The sequence below is a fragment of the Procambarus clarkii genome, chromosome 62, assembly GCF_040958095.1.
Source record: "Procambarus clarkii isolate CNS0578487 chromosome 62, FALCON_Pclarkii_2.0, whole genome shotgun sequence".
In the NCBI taxonomy this organism is placed as follows: Eukaryota; Metazoa; Arthropoda; class Malacostraca; order Decapoda; family Cambaridae; genus Procambarus; species Procambarus clarkii.
Window position 1 is genome coordinate 22,510,473 of NC_091211.1, and position 15,218 is coordinate 22,525,690.

The window sequence follows — 15,218 nt, forward strand, 5'->3', positions numbered from 1 at the left end:
CAGATGGAAAAAGGAGAAAGGAAATCTGGAGATCTACATCATAATGGGTAAAGCAAATAAAGTGATAGTAAAGATGAAAATGTATTGGGAATGATTATAACTGCAACACAAACCACAGAGGCACACACACACAAATAGGCCTACCTAGGCCTCATATCCGACGCTGCGCGAACATTAGAACGTCACTTAGACACCTATAAAGTTTTTACAGGTCTATAAAGCCTTTGTTAGACCAACACATGAATGATGAATTAGTGCCAGAGCTTGGCTAAGCTATTAAGGGAGGGGGAAGAGGGAGGGTAGTAGATAAAGGGGAACTACATGTAACTAAAATAGACGACAGAAGAAACAGATGAGATATGTTCACAACATACAAAATAATGAAGAGGAATAGACGAGCTGGACAAGGACAGCATATAAGTAGAAGCTGGAAACTGAAATGAGTCGAAGAAATATATGGAAATACCCGTAATACTCTGCCACAGATCAAGAAGAGGAATATATACACACTCAAATAAGAAGCTGTAGAAGCCACCTCGACAAAAGTCTTTGCATTGTAAAAAATATGAAATTTGAACTATTACATGATTTGATAGGTTGTATTTGTAACGTTGGTTACAGTGACGAAAAACCAAGACAGTGCGACCTGTTAGTTGACAGGACGCGTTGACTGGCCATAAAGAGCTTGACCTCACCTCCCTGTAATCACGGATAGGCTCTGTCGACTGTCGACCATGATTCATGAATGGTCAGCGTTCGAGCCCAAATGGTCCAAGGGGTTGGACACCGTTCCATTACCTTGCCGTCCGCATTTCTCACTCATTATCCGGTCCCATAGTCCATCATAGTGATATTGTCATCTGGGCTTAGCGATTTCGCCTCATAATTACTTTACCCCTTGCCCTCATCACACCTGCCTCCAACATCCACTTAGAATAATTAATACAGAGTGTATATACACATACATAATAAAGAACAAAAAAAACAAAAAGAAGGGGGTGGTAGGAGAAAAGTACACAGAAACTGTATTGGAGGGGACCTAAACATTCCCTCTAATGCGTTATGTGTGGTTTCCTCCGAGGCTATGGGTCCCCCTTCTTCCAGCCAGAGGTGGTACCCCCTCTATATTTATATATATATATATATATATATATATATATATATATATATATATATGCGAACAAGCCTGAATGGTCCCCAGGACTATATGCGAATGAAAACTCACACCCCAGAAGTGACTCGAACCCATACTCCCAGAAGCAACGCAACTGGTAACTACAGGGCGCCTTAATCCGCTTGACCATCACGGCCGTCAAAAGGAAGTGATAGCCAAGGCTATTTGAGCCACTTCCCCGACGGCAACTCGGATGGTAATCTTGGGCATAGCATTTCACCAAATCACCTCATTCTTTGGGGCACACGTGAGGAACACAAATGCGAACAAGCCTGAATGGTCCCCAGGACTATATGCGAATGAAAACTCACACCCCAGAAGTGACTCGAACCCATACTCCCAGAAGCAACGCAACTGGTAACTACAGGGCGCCTTAATCCGCTTGACCATCACGGCCGTCAAAAGGAAGTGATAGCCAAGGCTATTTGAGCCACTTCCCCGACGGCAACTCGGATGGTAATCTTGGGCATAGCATTTCACCAAATCACCTCATTCTTTGGGGCACACGTGAGGAACACAAATGCGAACAAGCCTGAATGGTCCCCAGGACTATATGCGAATGAAAACTCACACCCCAGAAGTGACTCGAACCCATACTCCCAGAAGCAACGCAACTGGTAACTACAGGGCGCCTTAATCCGCTTGACCATCACGGCCGTCAAAAGGAAGTGATAGCCAAGGCTATTTGAGCCACTTCCCCGACGGCAACTCGGATGGTAATCTTGGGCATAGCATTTCACCAAATCACCTCATTCTTTGGGGCACACGTGAGGAACACAAATGCGAACAAGCATGAATGGTCCCCAGGACTATATGCGAATGAAAACTCACACCCCAGAAGTGACTCGAACCCATACTCCCAGAAGCAACGCAACTGGTAACTACAGGGCGCCTTAATCCGCTTGACCATCACGGCCGTCAAAAGGAAGTGATAGCCAAGGCTATTTGAGCCACTTCCCCGACGGCAACTCGGATGGTAATCTTGGGCATAGCATTTCACCAAATCACCTCATTCTTTGGGGCACACGTGAGGAACACAAATGCGAACAAGCCTGAATGGTCCCCAGGACTATATGCGAATGAAAACTCACACCCCAGAAGTGACTCGAACCCATACTCCCAGAAGCAACGCAACTGGTAACTACAGGGCGCCTTAATCCGCTTGACCATCACGGCCGTCAAAAGGAAGTGATAGCCAAGGCTATTTGAGCCACTTCCCCGACGGCAACTCGGATGGTAATCTTGGGCATAGCATTTCACCAAATCACCTCATTCTTTGGGGCACACGTGAGGAACACAAATGCGAACAAGCCTGAATGGTCCCCAGGACTATATGCGAATGAAAACTCACACCCCAGAAGTGACTCGAACCCATACTCCCAGAAGCAACGCAACTGGTAACTACAGGGCGCCTTAATCCGCTTGACCATCACGGCCGTCAAAAGGAAGTGATAGCCAATATCACTTCATTCGCATATAGTCCTGGGGACCATTCAGGCTTGTTCGCATTTGTGTTCCTCACGTGTGCCCCAAAGAATGAGGTGATTTGGTGAAATGCTATGCCCAAGATTACCATCCGAGTTGCCGTCGGGGAAGTGGCTCAAATAGCCTTGGCTATCACTTCCTTTTGACGGCCGTGATGGTCAAGCGGATTAAGGCGCCCTGTAGTTACCAGTTGCGTTGCTTCTGGGAGTATGGGTTCGAGTCACTTCTGGGGTGTGAGTTTTCATTCGCATATAGTCCTGGGGACCATTCAGGCTTGTTCGCATTTGTGTTCCTCACGTGTGCCCCAAAGAATGAGGTGATTTGGTGAAATGCTATGCCCAAGATTACCATCCGAGTTGCCGTCGGGGAAGTGGCTCAAATAGCCTTGGCTATCACTTCCTTTTGACGGCCGTGATGGTCAAGCGGATTAAGGCGCCCTGTAGTTACCAGTTGCGTTGCTTCTGGGAGTATGGGTTCGAGTCACTTCTGGGGTGTGAGTTTTCATTCGCATATAGTCCTGGGGACCATTCAGGCTTGTTCGCATTTGTGTTCCTCACGTGTGCCCCAAAGAATGAGGTGATTTGGTGAAATGCTATGCCCAAGATTACCATCCGAGTTTCCGTCGGGGAAGTGGCTCAAATAGCCTTGGCTATCACTTCCTTTTGACGGCCGTGATGGTCAAGCGGATTAAGGCGCCCTGTAGTTACCAGTTGCGTTGCTTCTGGGAGTATGGGTTCGAGTCACTTCTGGGGTGTGAGTTTTCATTCGCATATAGTCCTGGGGACCATTCAGGCTTGTTCGCATTTGTGTTCCTCACGTGTGCCCCAAAGAATGAGGTGATTTGGTGAAATGCTATGCCCAAGATTACCATCCGAGTTGCCGTCGGGGAAGTGGCTCAAATAGCCTTGGCTATCACTTCCTTTTGACGGCCGTGATGGTCAAGCGGATTAAGGCGCCCTGTAGTTACCAGTTGCGTTGCTTCTGGGAGTATGGGTTCGAGTCACTTCTGGGGTGTGAGTTTTCATTCGCATATAGTCCTGGGGACCATTCAGGCTTGTTCGCATTTGTGTTCCTCACGTGTGCCCCAAAGAATGAGGTGATTTGGTGAAATGCTATGCCCAAGATTACCATCCGAGTTGCCGTCGGGGAAGTGGCTCAAATAGCCTTGGCTATCACTTCCTTTTGACGGCCGTGATGGTCAAGCGGATTAAGGCGCCCTGTAGTTACCAGTTGCGTTGCTTCTGGGAGTATGGGTTCGAGTCACTTCTGGGGTGTGAGTTTTCATTCGCATATAGTCCTGGGGACCATTCAGGCTTGTTCGCATTTGTGTTCCTCACGTGTGCCCCAAAGAATGAGGTGATTTGGTGAAATGCTATGCCCAAGATTACCATCCGAGTTGCCGTCGGGGAAGTGGCTCAAATAGCCTGGGCTATCACTTCCTTTTGACGGCCGTGATGGTCAAGCGGATTAAGGCGCCCTGTAGTTACCAGTTGCGTTGCTTCTGGGAGTATGGGTTCGAGTCACTTCTGGGGTGTGAGTTTTCATTCGCATATAGTCCTGGGGACCATTCAGGCTTGTTCGCATTTGTGTTCCTCACGTGTGCCCCAAAGAATGAGGTGATTTGGTGAAATGCTATGCCCAAGATTACCATCCGAGTTGCCGTCGGGGAAGTGGCTCAAATAGCCTTGGCTATCACTTCCTTTTGACGGCCGTGATGGTCAAGCGGATTAAGGCGCCCTGTAGTTACCAGTTGCGTTGCTTCTGGGAGTATGGGTTCGAGTCACTTCTGGGGTGTGAGTTTTCATTCATATATATATATATATATATATATATATATATATATATATATATATATATATATATATATATATATATATATATAACTTGTTTATTAAATTAATTAGCAAATCCTCAGGATATTAATGCTATTGTTACGAAGGAATTGAATTGCCTTATTGAATTGAACAGAAAGCACTAATTGCGATTATTAATGAGCCTTCTTCTGTTTTTTTTGGCAATTCTTGATTCATAATGTCCAAACAAAGTTTTCGCCATATGAGTAGTTCACAAATTATTCGAAGCGAAAATAATTTTTGAGGAAAAACGCATGCGCGCGCACGCATGCATACACACACACACACACACACACACACACACACACACACACACACACACACACACACACACACACACACACACACACAAATTTCTCAACCACACATTTGGTTGACAAATGGAATGCATTAGGAAGCAATGTGGTGGAGGCTGACTCCATACACAGTTTCAAGTGTAGATATGATAGAGCCCGATAGGCTCAGGAACCTGTACACCTGTTGATTGACGGTTGAGAGGCGGGACCAAAGAGCCAGAGCTCAACCCCCGCAAGCACAACTAGGTGAGTACAACTAGGTGAGTACACACACACACACACACACACACTTAATTCTACATTTTTTCTTGTAAAAAGACAAAAAAACGCGCCCAGAGAGCACTACTCTCACACATGAACAGGGGGTAAACTGGAATACCTTGTAATGTCTACCTGAAATTAGGAACCCGATGTTGGGGGAGAAAAACGTTTGTTAATGAAGATACATTGAGAACTTTTTAGTTTGTAGCGTCATTAAGGAATGTTGTTATTATCACACTTTTGGTCCTAATGTAGAAGGAGAAAGTGAGGTGAGGAAAAATGCGACAATGTGATAGGTAAAATGCGGTAGACAGAGGAAGGGGAAAGGGACAGTGAAAGTGATTGGAGAGAAACGTGAAAAGATGTGTGTTTGTGTCTGAGAGAGAGAGAGAGAAAGCGAGACGAAGATAGACAAAGAGAGACAAAGGAAGAGATAGACAAAGGAAGAGAGAGACCAAGGAAGAGAGACACAAAGACAGAGAGGGGAAGGGAGAGACATAGAGACAGAAGAAGAGGAGAGAGAAAAATATAGTGGTGGTTAGGTTAGGACTGGTAATATCAGAGGAGTATTAAGTAAAACTTCCATCTTGGCAAGTTGAGCAACCGCGCGCGGAACACCGCCCCACTAAATCTGGGTCGTTTCATTTACCACAATTGAGAAATGGCCCCATTACTCATGGGGAGAGAATTTAATTAGGACGGAAGCAATTATGGTAACATGAACGCTCCCCCAAGGGACGTACAGGACCCCATATTGTAGACGCACACGCATGCACACACATACGCACACACACACACGCACACACACACGCACACACACACACACACACACACACACACACACACACACACACACACACACACACACACACACACACACACACACACACACACACCCTTAACACGGGTGGTACGCGAACAAGGGGGGCACAGGTGGAAACTGAGTACCCAAATGAGCCACAGGGACGCTAGAAAGAACTTTTTCAGTGCCAGAGTAGTTAACAGATGGAATGCATTAGGCAGTGATGTGGTGGAGGCTGACTCCATACACAGTTTCAAATGTAGATATGATAGAGCCCAGTAGGCTCAGGAACCTGTACACCAGTTGATTGACGGTTGAGAGGCGGGACCAAAGAGACAGACAACCACAAGCTCAGTGTCAAAAACAGTCCATCATCATGCTAGAAACAGGTGTCCTGGAGTTCACGGCTCCAACATAGCGCACATATCTAGTCAAATACAAAAAGAAGTTAGAGAAACTTCAGAGGTATGCTACCAGACTAGTCCCAGAGTTGAGAGGTATGAGCTACGAAGAAAGGCTAGGAAATAAACTTCTCGTCACTAGAAAATAGAAGTGAGGGGAGACATGACTACCACCTGCAAAATTCTCATAGGGCAGACTAGCTCAGGTGGTACACGAAAAAGTGAGAATTAAGTGCCTAAATGAGCCTCTGAGACATTAGAAAGAATGTTTTCATTTGCTGAGTGTATAAAAATATAGTAAGTAATGCCGCAGGAAACACTGTCGAACACGACAGCCTTGAAACAAAGCATTTCCAGCTTCTTCGCTAAAGTCTGGCCGCTCTAGCATGTTAACCCACACGTTGGAGCATGTGTGATGTCCTCTCCCGACCTGCTGACATAGCAACGGTCTCAGCGGCGTAAACTAAATATATACCGAACTGTTTCCGGTACATGCTGTTGCTGTGAGAAAAGAGGACGTGACACATCTAACTGCTGAGTTACGGAGCTCCCAAGCTCTCGTTTGCGGGGCACTAGAGCTTGGCTCTACGCTCTCTGTTGCCTGACTGCCTGGTGGAGCTTCGACGGGAGAAGGAGGGGCGGAGAAAGAGACGTGTCTGGAAAGTGTAGAAGTCGAGAGTTGGGGAATTAGGGGGTCAAGCCCAGAAGGGACAGGAAGCAGAATTGGAAGAAGGTTCGGTTAGGAGGACGGTGGATACTGGGAGTGCCAGTTTCAGCTGTCACAATACGGATGTGTTAGTACGGGGCTGCGTTAAGAAGGAAAGACCAATGGGAGAGGCCAGCCGGAAAGAGTGGCAGTTAGGGGGGAGCGTTGGCGAGTGTGGTTCAAGTTGTTTATCTCAAATTGCGTAGACGAACACAAAAACATCAAATAATAACATCGGAACAGCAGGAACCTGAAAAAGAGGCGATGCAATGTTGTATACAATGTGTCTAAATAGACTAGCTGTATACACATACATTAATTAGTAATCCAATTTTTGGTCAGAGTTCGATTAACATTGATGCAACATCATCGGGTCAACGTTTGAGAAACCCTGGTTCATTATAGGGTCAACGTCGGCTCTCTGTCTCTCTCTCTCTCTCTCTCTCTCTCTCTCTCTCTCTCTCTCTCTCTCTCTCTCTCTCTCTCTCTCTCTCTCTCTCTCTCTCTCTCTCTCTCTCTCTCTCTCTCTATATATATATATAGAAAGCTTTGTTTGTAAGCGACGTCACTGGTGCATTTAACCGTGGTGGCAGTGGTGTGGAGATTGTGTGGTAGCAACCTTAGGAGAAAGAGAGAGAGAGAGAGAGAGAGAGAAAGAGACAGACTGGTGGAGCTAGAGATTCTTACGCATCTTAGGAACGGTGAGGAAGTCGTGTGTTGAACATGTCTGGGTAGGCTGTCCTGCGGTAACTCAGCGCCGTAAGGTCGGGAAAGGCCCAGACCCATCAACTCAGGAAGGTTATGAAGGCCCAGAGCAAGAGCTTTAAGATCCGACAGATTTCAGAAATACTTTCAGAATTAACTTTTAATCATCTAATTTTTTTGTTTTACTTTTGATTAAGGGAAATATTTAGAGAATCGAAAGCTGTTGTCCGCAATACGACGCACCTGCAACGGATTGACACTACAACAACAATAGCCTGATACAGCAACAACGGATTGACACTACAACAACAATAGCCTGATACAGCAACAACGGCTTGACACTACAACAACAACAACAATAGCCTGATACAGCAACAACGGCTTGACACTACAACAACAACAATAGCCTGATACAGCAACAACGGATTGATACAACAACAACAACAATAGCCTGATACAGCAACAACGGCTTGACACTACAACAACAACAACAATAGCCTGATACAGCAACAACGGCTTGACACTACAACGGCTTATCAAACACTTCATCCCACATTTGGGATAAATATAACAGAAAAATAACGGAGGGGGCGAAAAAAAAGCTAAATCAGAGCTACACAAAAAACTTAAAAAAGAAACACATAAAAGTATATAAAAAAGAGAGAATAGCTGTTGTCTATGTACTCACAACACTTTTGATTTCACCCCTCGCTCTGGTTACCTTGAGGTGCTTCCGGGGCTTAGTGTCCCCGCGGCCCGGTCGTCGACCAGGCCTCCTGGTTGCTAATCAACAAGGCTGTTAGACGCGGCTGCTCGCAGCCTGACGTATGAGTCACAGCCTGGTTGATTAGGTATCCTTTGGAAAGGACACACACACACATCCTCTTGTTAACCCTCTGTCCGTCAGCCACTGTGCAACGGCAAAGGTACGTCAACCCGCTACAGCAAAGGTACGTCAACCCGCTTCAACACTGCTGTCACCATGACAGGACATCCCCCATTCCCGCTTACAACACCACTAGAACAACTGCTGAACCCCTGCCACATCATTGTGACAATAGCAGAGCCTCTTTGCAACAATACAACACCGATATATTCCTCTGCAACATCTCTGCAATAACGATACAATTCCCTGCAAACAATGTAACGACGAAACCCACCTAAAACCCCCCCCTTGAAGCGCAACAATACAACATTTTGGTATTGTGATATTTTGGTTCTGTGTGTGTGTGTGTGTACAACTGCCTCCATGCTGTGCAAAACTGCCTATATTGCACACCACAGAGGTTAATCCCAACTTTTTTCGCGGGGGGAATTGAATTGAATGATGAAATTTAGGCCCACGGTCAAAGGTTGGAATCTGGCGGCGGGGGATTTGACGGTAGAATGCTAACTATTTCACAGCAAAAATATATATATACGTTTATTTATTGCTGTGTAATAATGGTTATACACGCAAACCAAATGAGGTATTGTTGTAGTGGTGTTTATATATAAATATATATATAATATGGTGTTTTATATATATATATATGAAGGTGTTTATATGTATTTATATATGTGATGCCTCAACACTTCCTGAAGAACTACCCCAGACACCTGTAGTGCAATATCGGTCAGCCAAGTTTCCAAACGTAAGTGGACCAGAAACTCGCTTTATTGCAAAACTTTTTTTTTTTTTAGAAACAAGTTTCAGCAACACGCCGAGTATTTCTAAATGACGAAAGCTGTCTATCCCAGAGCAGATGCAACAGATTTGAGCATAGTGGCGTCTATAACAGCTTGTTTGATCCAACCGTCAACAATTAGGGCCTAACAAGAGACCGGGCCGTTGTCACCGATGCCTGCAACGAACTCTAGGAAAAAGTTTAAGTTATCTACTACTTTCTTTCACATATATATATTTCTGAAAATTTCGTGTGCCTATTCCGGAAAAAAAACCCTCATTCAAACGCAAATATTGAAAATGAAAATAGTGTAAAGATTTCTTCCTGTCATAAATAGTTCCACATTAATTAAAAGATATGGTGAGAGATAACACAAAAGGCAATTATTCCCATTACGTGTATTTCCAAGTCGATTAACAACAAGATTGTCCTCTCATTGCGAGTCCGTAAGTTCCTCGTTCGATTCACGGTTCCATATATACGTTCTTCATTCGATTCACGATCCCATATATGCATTCCTCGTCGATTCACGGTTCCATATATACGTTCTTCATTCGATTCACGATCCCATATATGCGTTCCTCGTCGATTCACGGTCCCATATATACGTTCTTCATTCGATTCACGGTCCCATATATTCGTTCATCGTTCGATTCACGGTCCCATATATACGTTCCTCGTCGATTCACGGTCCCATATATACGTTCATCGTCGATTCACGGTCCCATATATACGTTCATCGTCGATTCACGGTCCCATATATACGTTCCTCGTCGATTCACGGTCCCATATATGCGTTCCTCGTCGATTCACGGTCCCATATATTCGTTCCTCGTCGATTCACGGTCCCATATATTCGTTCTTCATTCGATTCACGGTCCCATATATACGTTCTTCATTCGATTCACGGTCCCATATATACGTTCCTCGTTGCTTGAATATCTTTACATGTCGAGTTTCTCTCACATTAAAATATTTCATAATGTTACAATAACTTTATTTTCCCTAGTTATTATTTGCAATATACCCTCAATAAAGTGTTAAATGCAACATTGCGACATCAGCAATAGGTTTATGATGGCGCAATACTATCAAGTGAACAGTATAATTGAATCGACAATATATTTTATAGCTTCGCTCACTTCTAGAGTCTTATATACTGTATTAGTTTGTATAATTGTTGTATTTTGTGAATTTGCACGACTATTTCTTTTTTCAGACGTCACTTGGTTTTAGATGTCCATTTGTTTCTTAAGACGTCACTTTTAGACGTCGCTTGGTTTTAGACGTCTCTTGATCTTAGACGTCACTTTGTTTCATAAAACGTCACTTTGATTTAGCCGTCACCTTGTTATAGACGTCATTTTGTTTTATTAAGACGTCACTTTGTTTAAGACGTCACCTTGTTTAAGACGTCACTTTGTTTCTTAGACGTCACTTTGCTTCAGATGTTTCTTGCTTTAAACATCACGTTGCTCTAAACACCACTTTTCTTTAAACATAACTGCTTTAGAAACAAAATGATAATTTCACAACAGCGGGTAAAAATAACAAAAAACAGGATTAATAACAACATATTAGTTTGTATTAATATATAAAGTTTAGGAAATAGAGCATCATAAACGTGAATTGTAAATACTGCTGTGAACTACGACTGTGGTTAAAACCCGAGTGTTATTTGTTGATGTTGATTTTGGTGGAGGAAACGAGTTTTAGGTTAATTTTTGAAAGGTGGGACTATGAGAGCCTCGGTTGGAAGGGCCATGAGAGCCTCAGTTGGTAGGGCCATGAGAGCCTCAGTTGGTAGGGCCATGGGAGCCTCAGTTGGTAGGACTATGGGAGCCTCAGTTGGTAGGGCCATGGGAGCCTCAGTTGGAAGGGCCATGAGAGCCTCAGTTGGTAGGGCCATGAGAGCCTCAGTTGGAAGGGCCATGAGAGCCTCAGTTGGTAGGGCCATGAGAGCCTCAGTTGGTAGGACCATGGGAGCCTCAGTTGGTAGGGCCATGAGAGCCTCAGTTGGTAGGGCCATGGGAGCCTCAGTTGGTAGGGCCATGAGAGCCTCAGTTGGTAGGGCCATGGGAGCCTCAGTTGGTAGGACCATGGGAGCCTCAGTTGGTAGGGCCATGAGAGCCTCAGTTGGTAGGGCCATGAGAGCCTCAGTTGGTAGGGCCATGAGAGCCTCAGTTGGTAGGACCATGGGAGCCTCAGTTGGTAGGGCCATGAGAGCCTCAGTTGGTAGGGCCATGGGAGCCTCAGTTGGTAGGACCATGGGAGCCTCAGTTGGTAGGGCCATGAGAGCCTCAGTTGGTAGGGCCATGGGAGCCTCAGTTGGTAGGGCCATGAGAGCTTCAGTTGGTAGGGCCATGTAAGCCTCAGTCGGTAGTACCATGAAGGCCTCAGTTGACAAAAAACTCTCCTTTTTTTCCTAAAACTTTTAATTCGTATTTTTAACACTGGACTTTGCTCAAGCGTAGGTAAGACATCTGAATAAGTTTGGTCAGATATAAAGCGGAGCTGCTTGTAGGAATAAAATAGGCCTTATGCAGTTTTCTTAATTCGCATGTTCTTCTGTTCTTACAGTCTCTTCTCACCAAATAGAAACCGGGTTACATATATTAAGATGACAGAACCGTATTTCCTATTCTTTAATTGTGGATTGATTCAAAGTTTATATTTTCTGAGTGCAAAGTCTTGCAAGAATTGCAAGAATTGATGAGTGTGATATTTTGCATAAAAGAAGAGCATCAAATTCATCCGGCAGATTTTATCTCAAGGAATCCGGAGGAGCCTGGGCTTAACGTTGACAGATTATTTTAAGCATGAAGCCTTGAGGTCTACACTCACCCGTCTAACGCAGGAGGCGAGGATAAAGTCAAGCCTTGAGACGCCTGCATGACCCGGACACAAAATAATGACCAACATAAAGAGATTTATAGTTGGCACTGGGCACAGACTTCGCTGTAAAACTGCCATCATCCAACCTCGAAGTTCATGTCTCGCTGGATCCTCGTCCTGGTATAATGCCCACAATATCATGCCTTAAAGCTCCCTCGGTGTAATGCCCACAATATCATGCCTCGAAGCTCCCTCGGTGTAATGCCCACAATATCATGCCTTAAAGCTCCCTCGGTGTAATGCCCACAATATCATGCCTCGAAGCTCCCTCGGTGTAATGCTTACAATATCATGCCTTAAAGCTCCCTCGGTGTAATGCCCACAATATCATGCCTTAAAGCTCCCTCGGTGTAATGCTTACAATATCATGCCTCGAAGCTCGCTCGGTGTAATGCCCACAATATCATGCCTCGAAGCGCTCTCGGTGTAATGCCTACAATATGATGCCTCGAAGCTCCCTCGGTGTAATGCCCACAATATCATGCCTCGGCAGTACACTAGTGGGCAGTGATGCCCACTAGCATCACGGCCCACTAATGTAATGCCACTAACATCGTGGTTCACTGTCGCCCTTTTCCCCTGTTCTAATTTTCCATCCTCCCCTTTGTATACATTTATTCATACACATATGAATAACATATTCATGCATGTATGGCTTCGTTAGATGTTTGCGAGCTGTAAAGGTTAATATATGCATTTTTGCTTAACTCTTCTCGAAAGTTTTGGGGTCTATATTCTAATGCAAATTTTTGTTCGTGTATCTATATATATATATATATATATATATATATATATATATATATATATATATATATATATATATATATATATATATATATATATATATATATATATTTGCTCATAAAACGGAGGAAAGGGTCCTGAAAGATATTGTTAATAGAAATGTTATAACTACAGACAAAAATCAGAGGATACAACTGACGATTTACTATAAAACCAGAAAAACGGCCAGCCTACTCATGAGAAACTCTCCAGACACAAAGCAGAACACTTTAAAAGAGACCAACGTCGTCTATGCCTTCAAATGCCCTCTTGGGGATTGTAAGTTCCAAAAAAACCAGTATATAGGCAAGACAACAACATCTCTTTCTAGGCGTTTAACGATGCATAAGCAACAGGGCTCCATTAAGGAACATATAATCTCTTCCCACAACCAAACCATCGCCAGAGAAATCCTAGTAAACAACACAGAAATCATCGATAGATACAGCGATAGCAGACGGCTTGACGTTTGCGAGGCACTGCACATTAAAAAATCAACACCAGCAATCAACAGCCAATTAATGCACAACTATATTCTACCCACCTCAAGACTCCGCTCCAATAGAGAAGCATCAAGAAATATGGACCAATAGGCTTTCTACAATCACTTCCATATATATTTGTCTAAATACATATTTTCCTAGTAAAAGAGTGATGGAACGAAGACGATAAATATCAATGAAAGATAAAGACAAAATGTGTGTATACCAGTGTGTGAATGAGGCTGTTAAGCAGGCTGGGTTAACAGGACTTCATATTTCTTCATAATACTTCATTAGACTGCTGGACTTTAACAGGACTTTAACTTTTATAACTGCTGGACTTTAACCTTTATACGTATGTGACTAGGACACTCAAAACGCCCGGCATGGCCACCATGCAAAGTCTTACGAGTTTCCAAAACATGCTGGAGTTCTCGCCTTATTTAATCCATGATTACCCAAGGGTCTGCTACAGCTAAAACAGCTTTACCTTTTAGCGTCAAGTTTGCAAGAAAATGAGAATCTATTGTCACTCTCAAAAGCAATGTTTGGTCATTGTAGAATCTATAGATCTTATAAACGCTGCAGTACGATATCTTACGGTAGGCTGTGGATGCTGGATCTTCCTTTGCCTTTTTTATTATCCACGTAAGAATTGTGTTAGTCTCCGAGGAGCCCTGACCATGTACTCCCCAATGAATACTTCTCTGATCATCTGCATCTTGATACAAGATCGGAATTTGTTGTGCTCAATTCTTGTCCTAAAAGTCCCGGCTGGTTGAGGCGCAGGAAAATTAAATTCGTACGTCAGAATGGATTACCGAGAGCATCGTAACACGAGGTTCGTTCGTCACAGAGGATGAGAGCGATGGTAATGAAAATTTGTGGGGGAGATAATCCGGCGAGAGAGAGAGAGCGAGGAGAGAAGTCCAGTTAACCAGTTAACCGTCCCTGGGAGATGCTGCCAACCAGGGAAATGAGATTGTAGTAATGAGAACTACCTGCCAAGCATGGTGCATTATTCACGAAAACTTTGGAATAATATATAACGGGTATGCAACAACAGTTTATCTTAGATATGGAATCGAAGATTCTCTCTCTCTGTCTCGTGCGTTGAGAGAGAAAACTATGTCGGTTTATTTATACTTAAACAATATTATTTGCTTATAGCAAAATGGGAGCAAATTCATCGTACGCGTTCAAAGCAATGCAGGAGTACACGGTTGAACTAGATACCATCAGTTGAGCAGGAGGGAAGAGTACCACTCACAGAGCATCACTCTCAAAGAGTTCCCCTTCACATGCGGCCCGCAACCCTACCAACTGCGGCCTACAGCCCTGCTATATCCGGTCCATAACCCTTCTGTATCCGGCCGGCGACGCACTCGCTACTTCAGTACCACATTGAACACCTTCCAATTTAATTGAAAAAATACAGTACATAGTACTGTATTAAAAATACAGTACATAAAAATACAGTAATTGGCCAATTACTTTGTTTATATGTGTTGTTTCCATCCAAAATACAGTATTTTACTGTTCTAATTAGGCCACAAGGATGAGTTTAAGACGTGTATTAGACGCGACAGCTCTGAACTGTGGCATGCAATTTTCCTAGTGCAATGATACTAGCCACCAAGGGAGCGTATAATTGTTCAAGGCAGTTCAAGCATTGTGTTCACCACAAGCTGTGTTCAGTGCCATTTAT

At 44.0% G+C, this 15,218-nt stretch overlaps 1 protein-coding gene across 1 annotated transcript; it reads right to left on the bottom strand.

Annotated features, from left to right (window-relative positions):
- Nucleotides 1-11,067: 11,067 nt before the first annotated feature.
- LOC123766390 (uncharacterized) lies at nucleotides 11,068-11,715 on the bottom strand. Its single transcript, XM_045755448.2, has one exon. The coding sequence runs from the start codon at nucleotides 11,713-11,715 to the stop codon at nucleotides 11,068-11,070; it is 648 nt and encodes a 215-aa protein (XP_045611404.2).
- Nucleotides 11,716-15,218: the final 3,503 nt, after the last annotated feature.

Coding starts and splice junctions, on each gene's coding strand:
- LOC123766390 (XM_045755448.2), bottom strand. CDS start 11,715: ATGGCCCTACCAACTGAAGCTCTCATGGCCCTACCAACTGAGGCTCCC.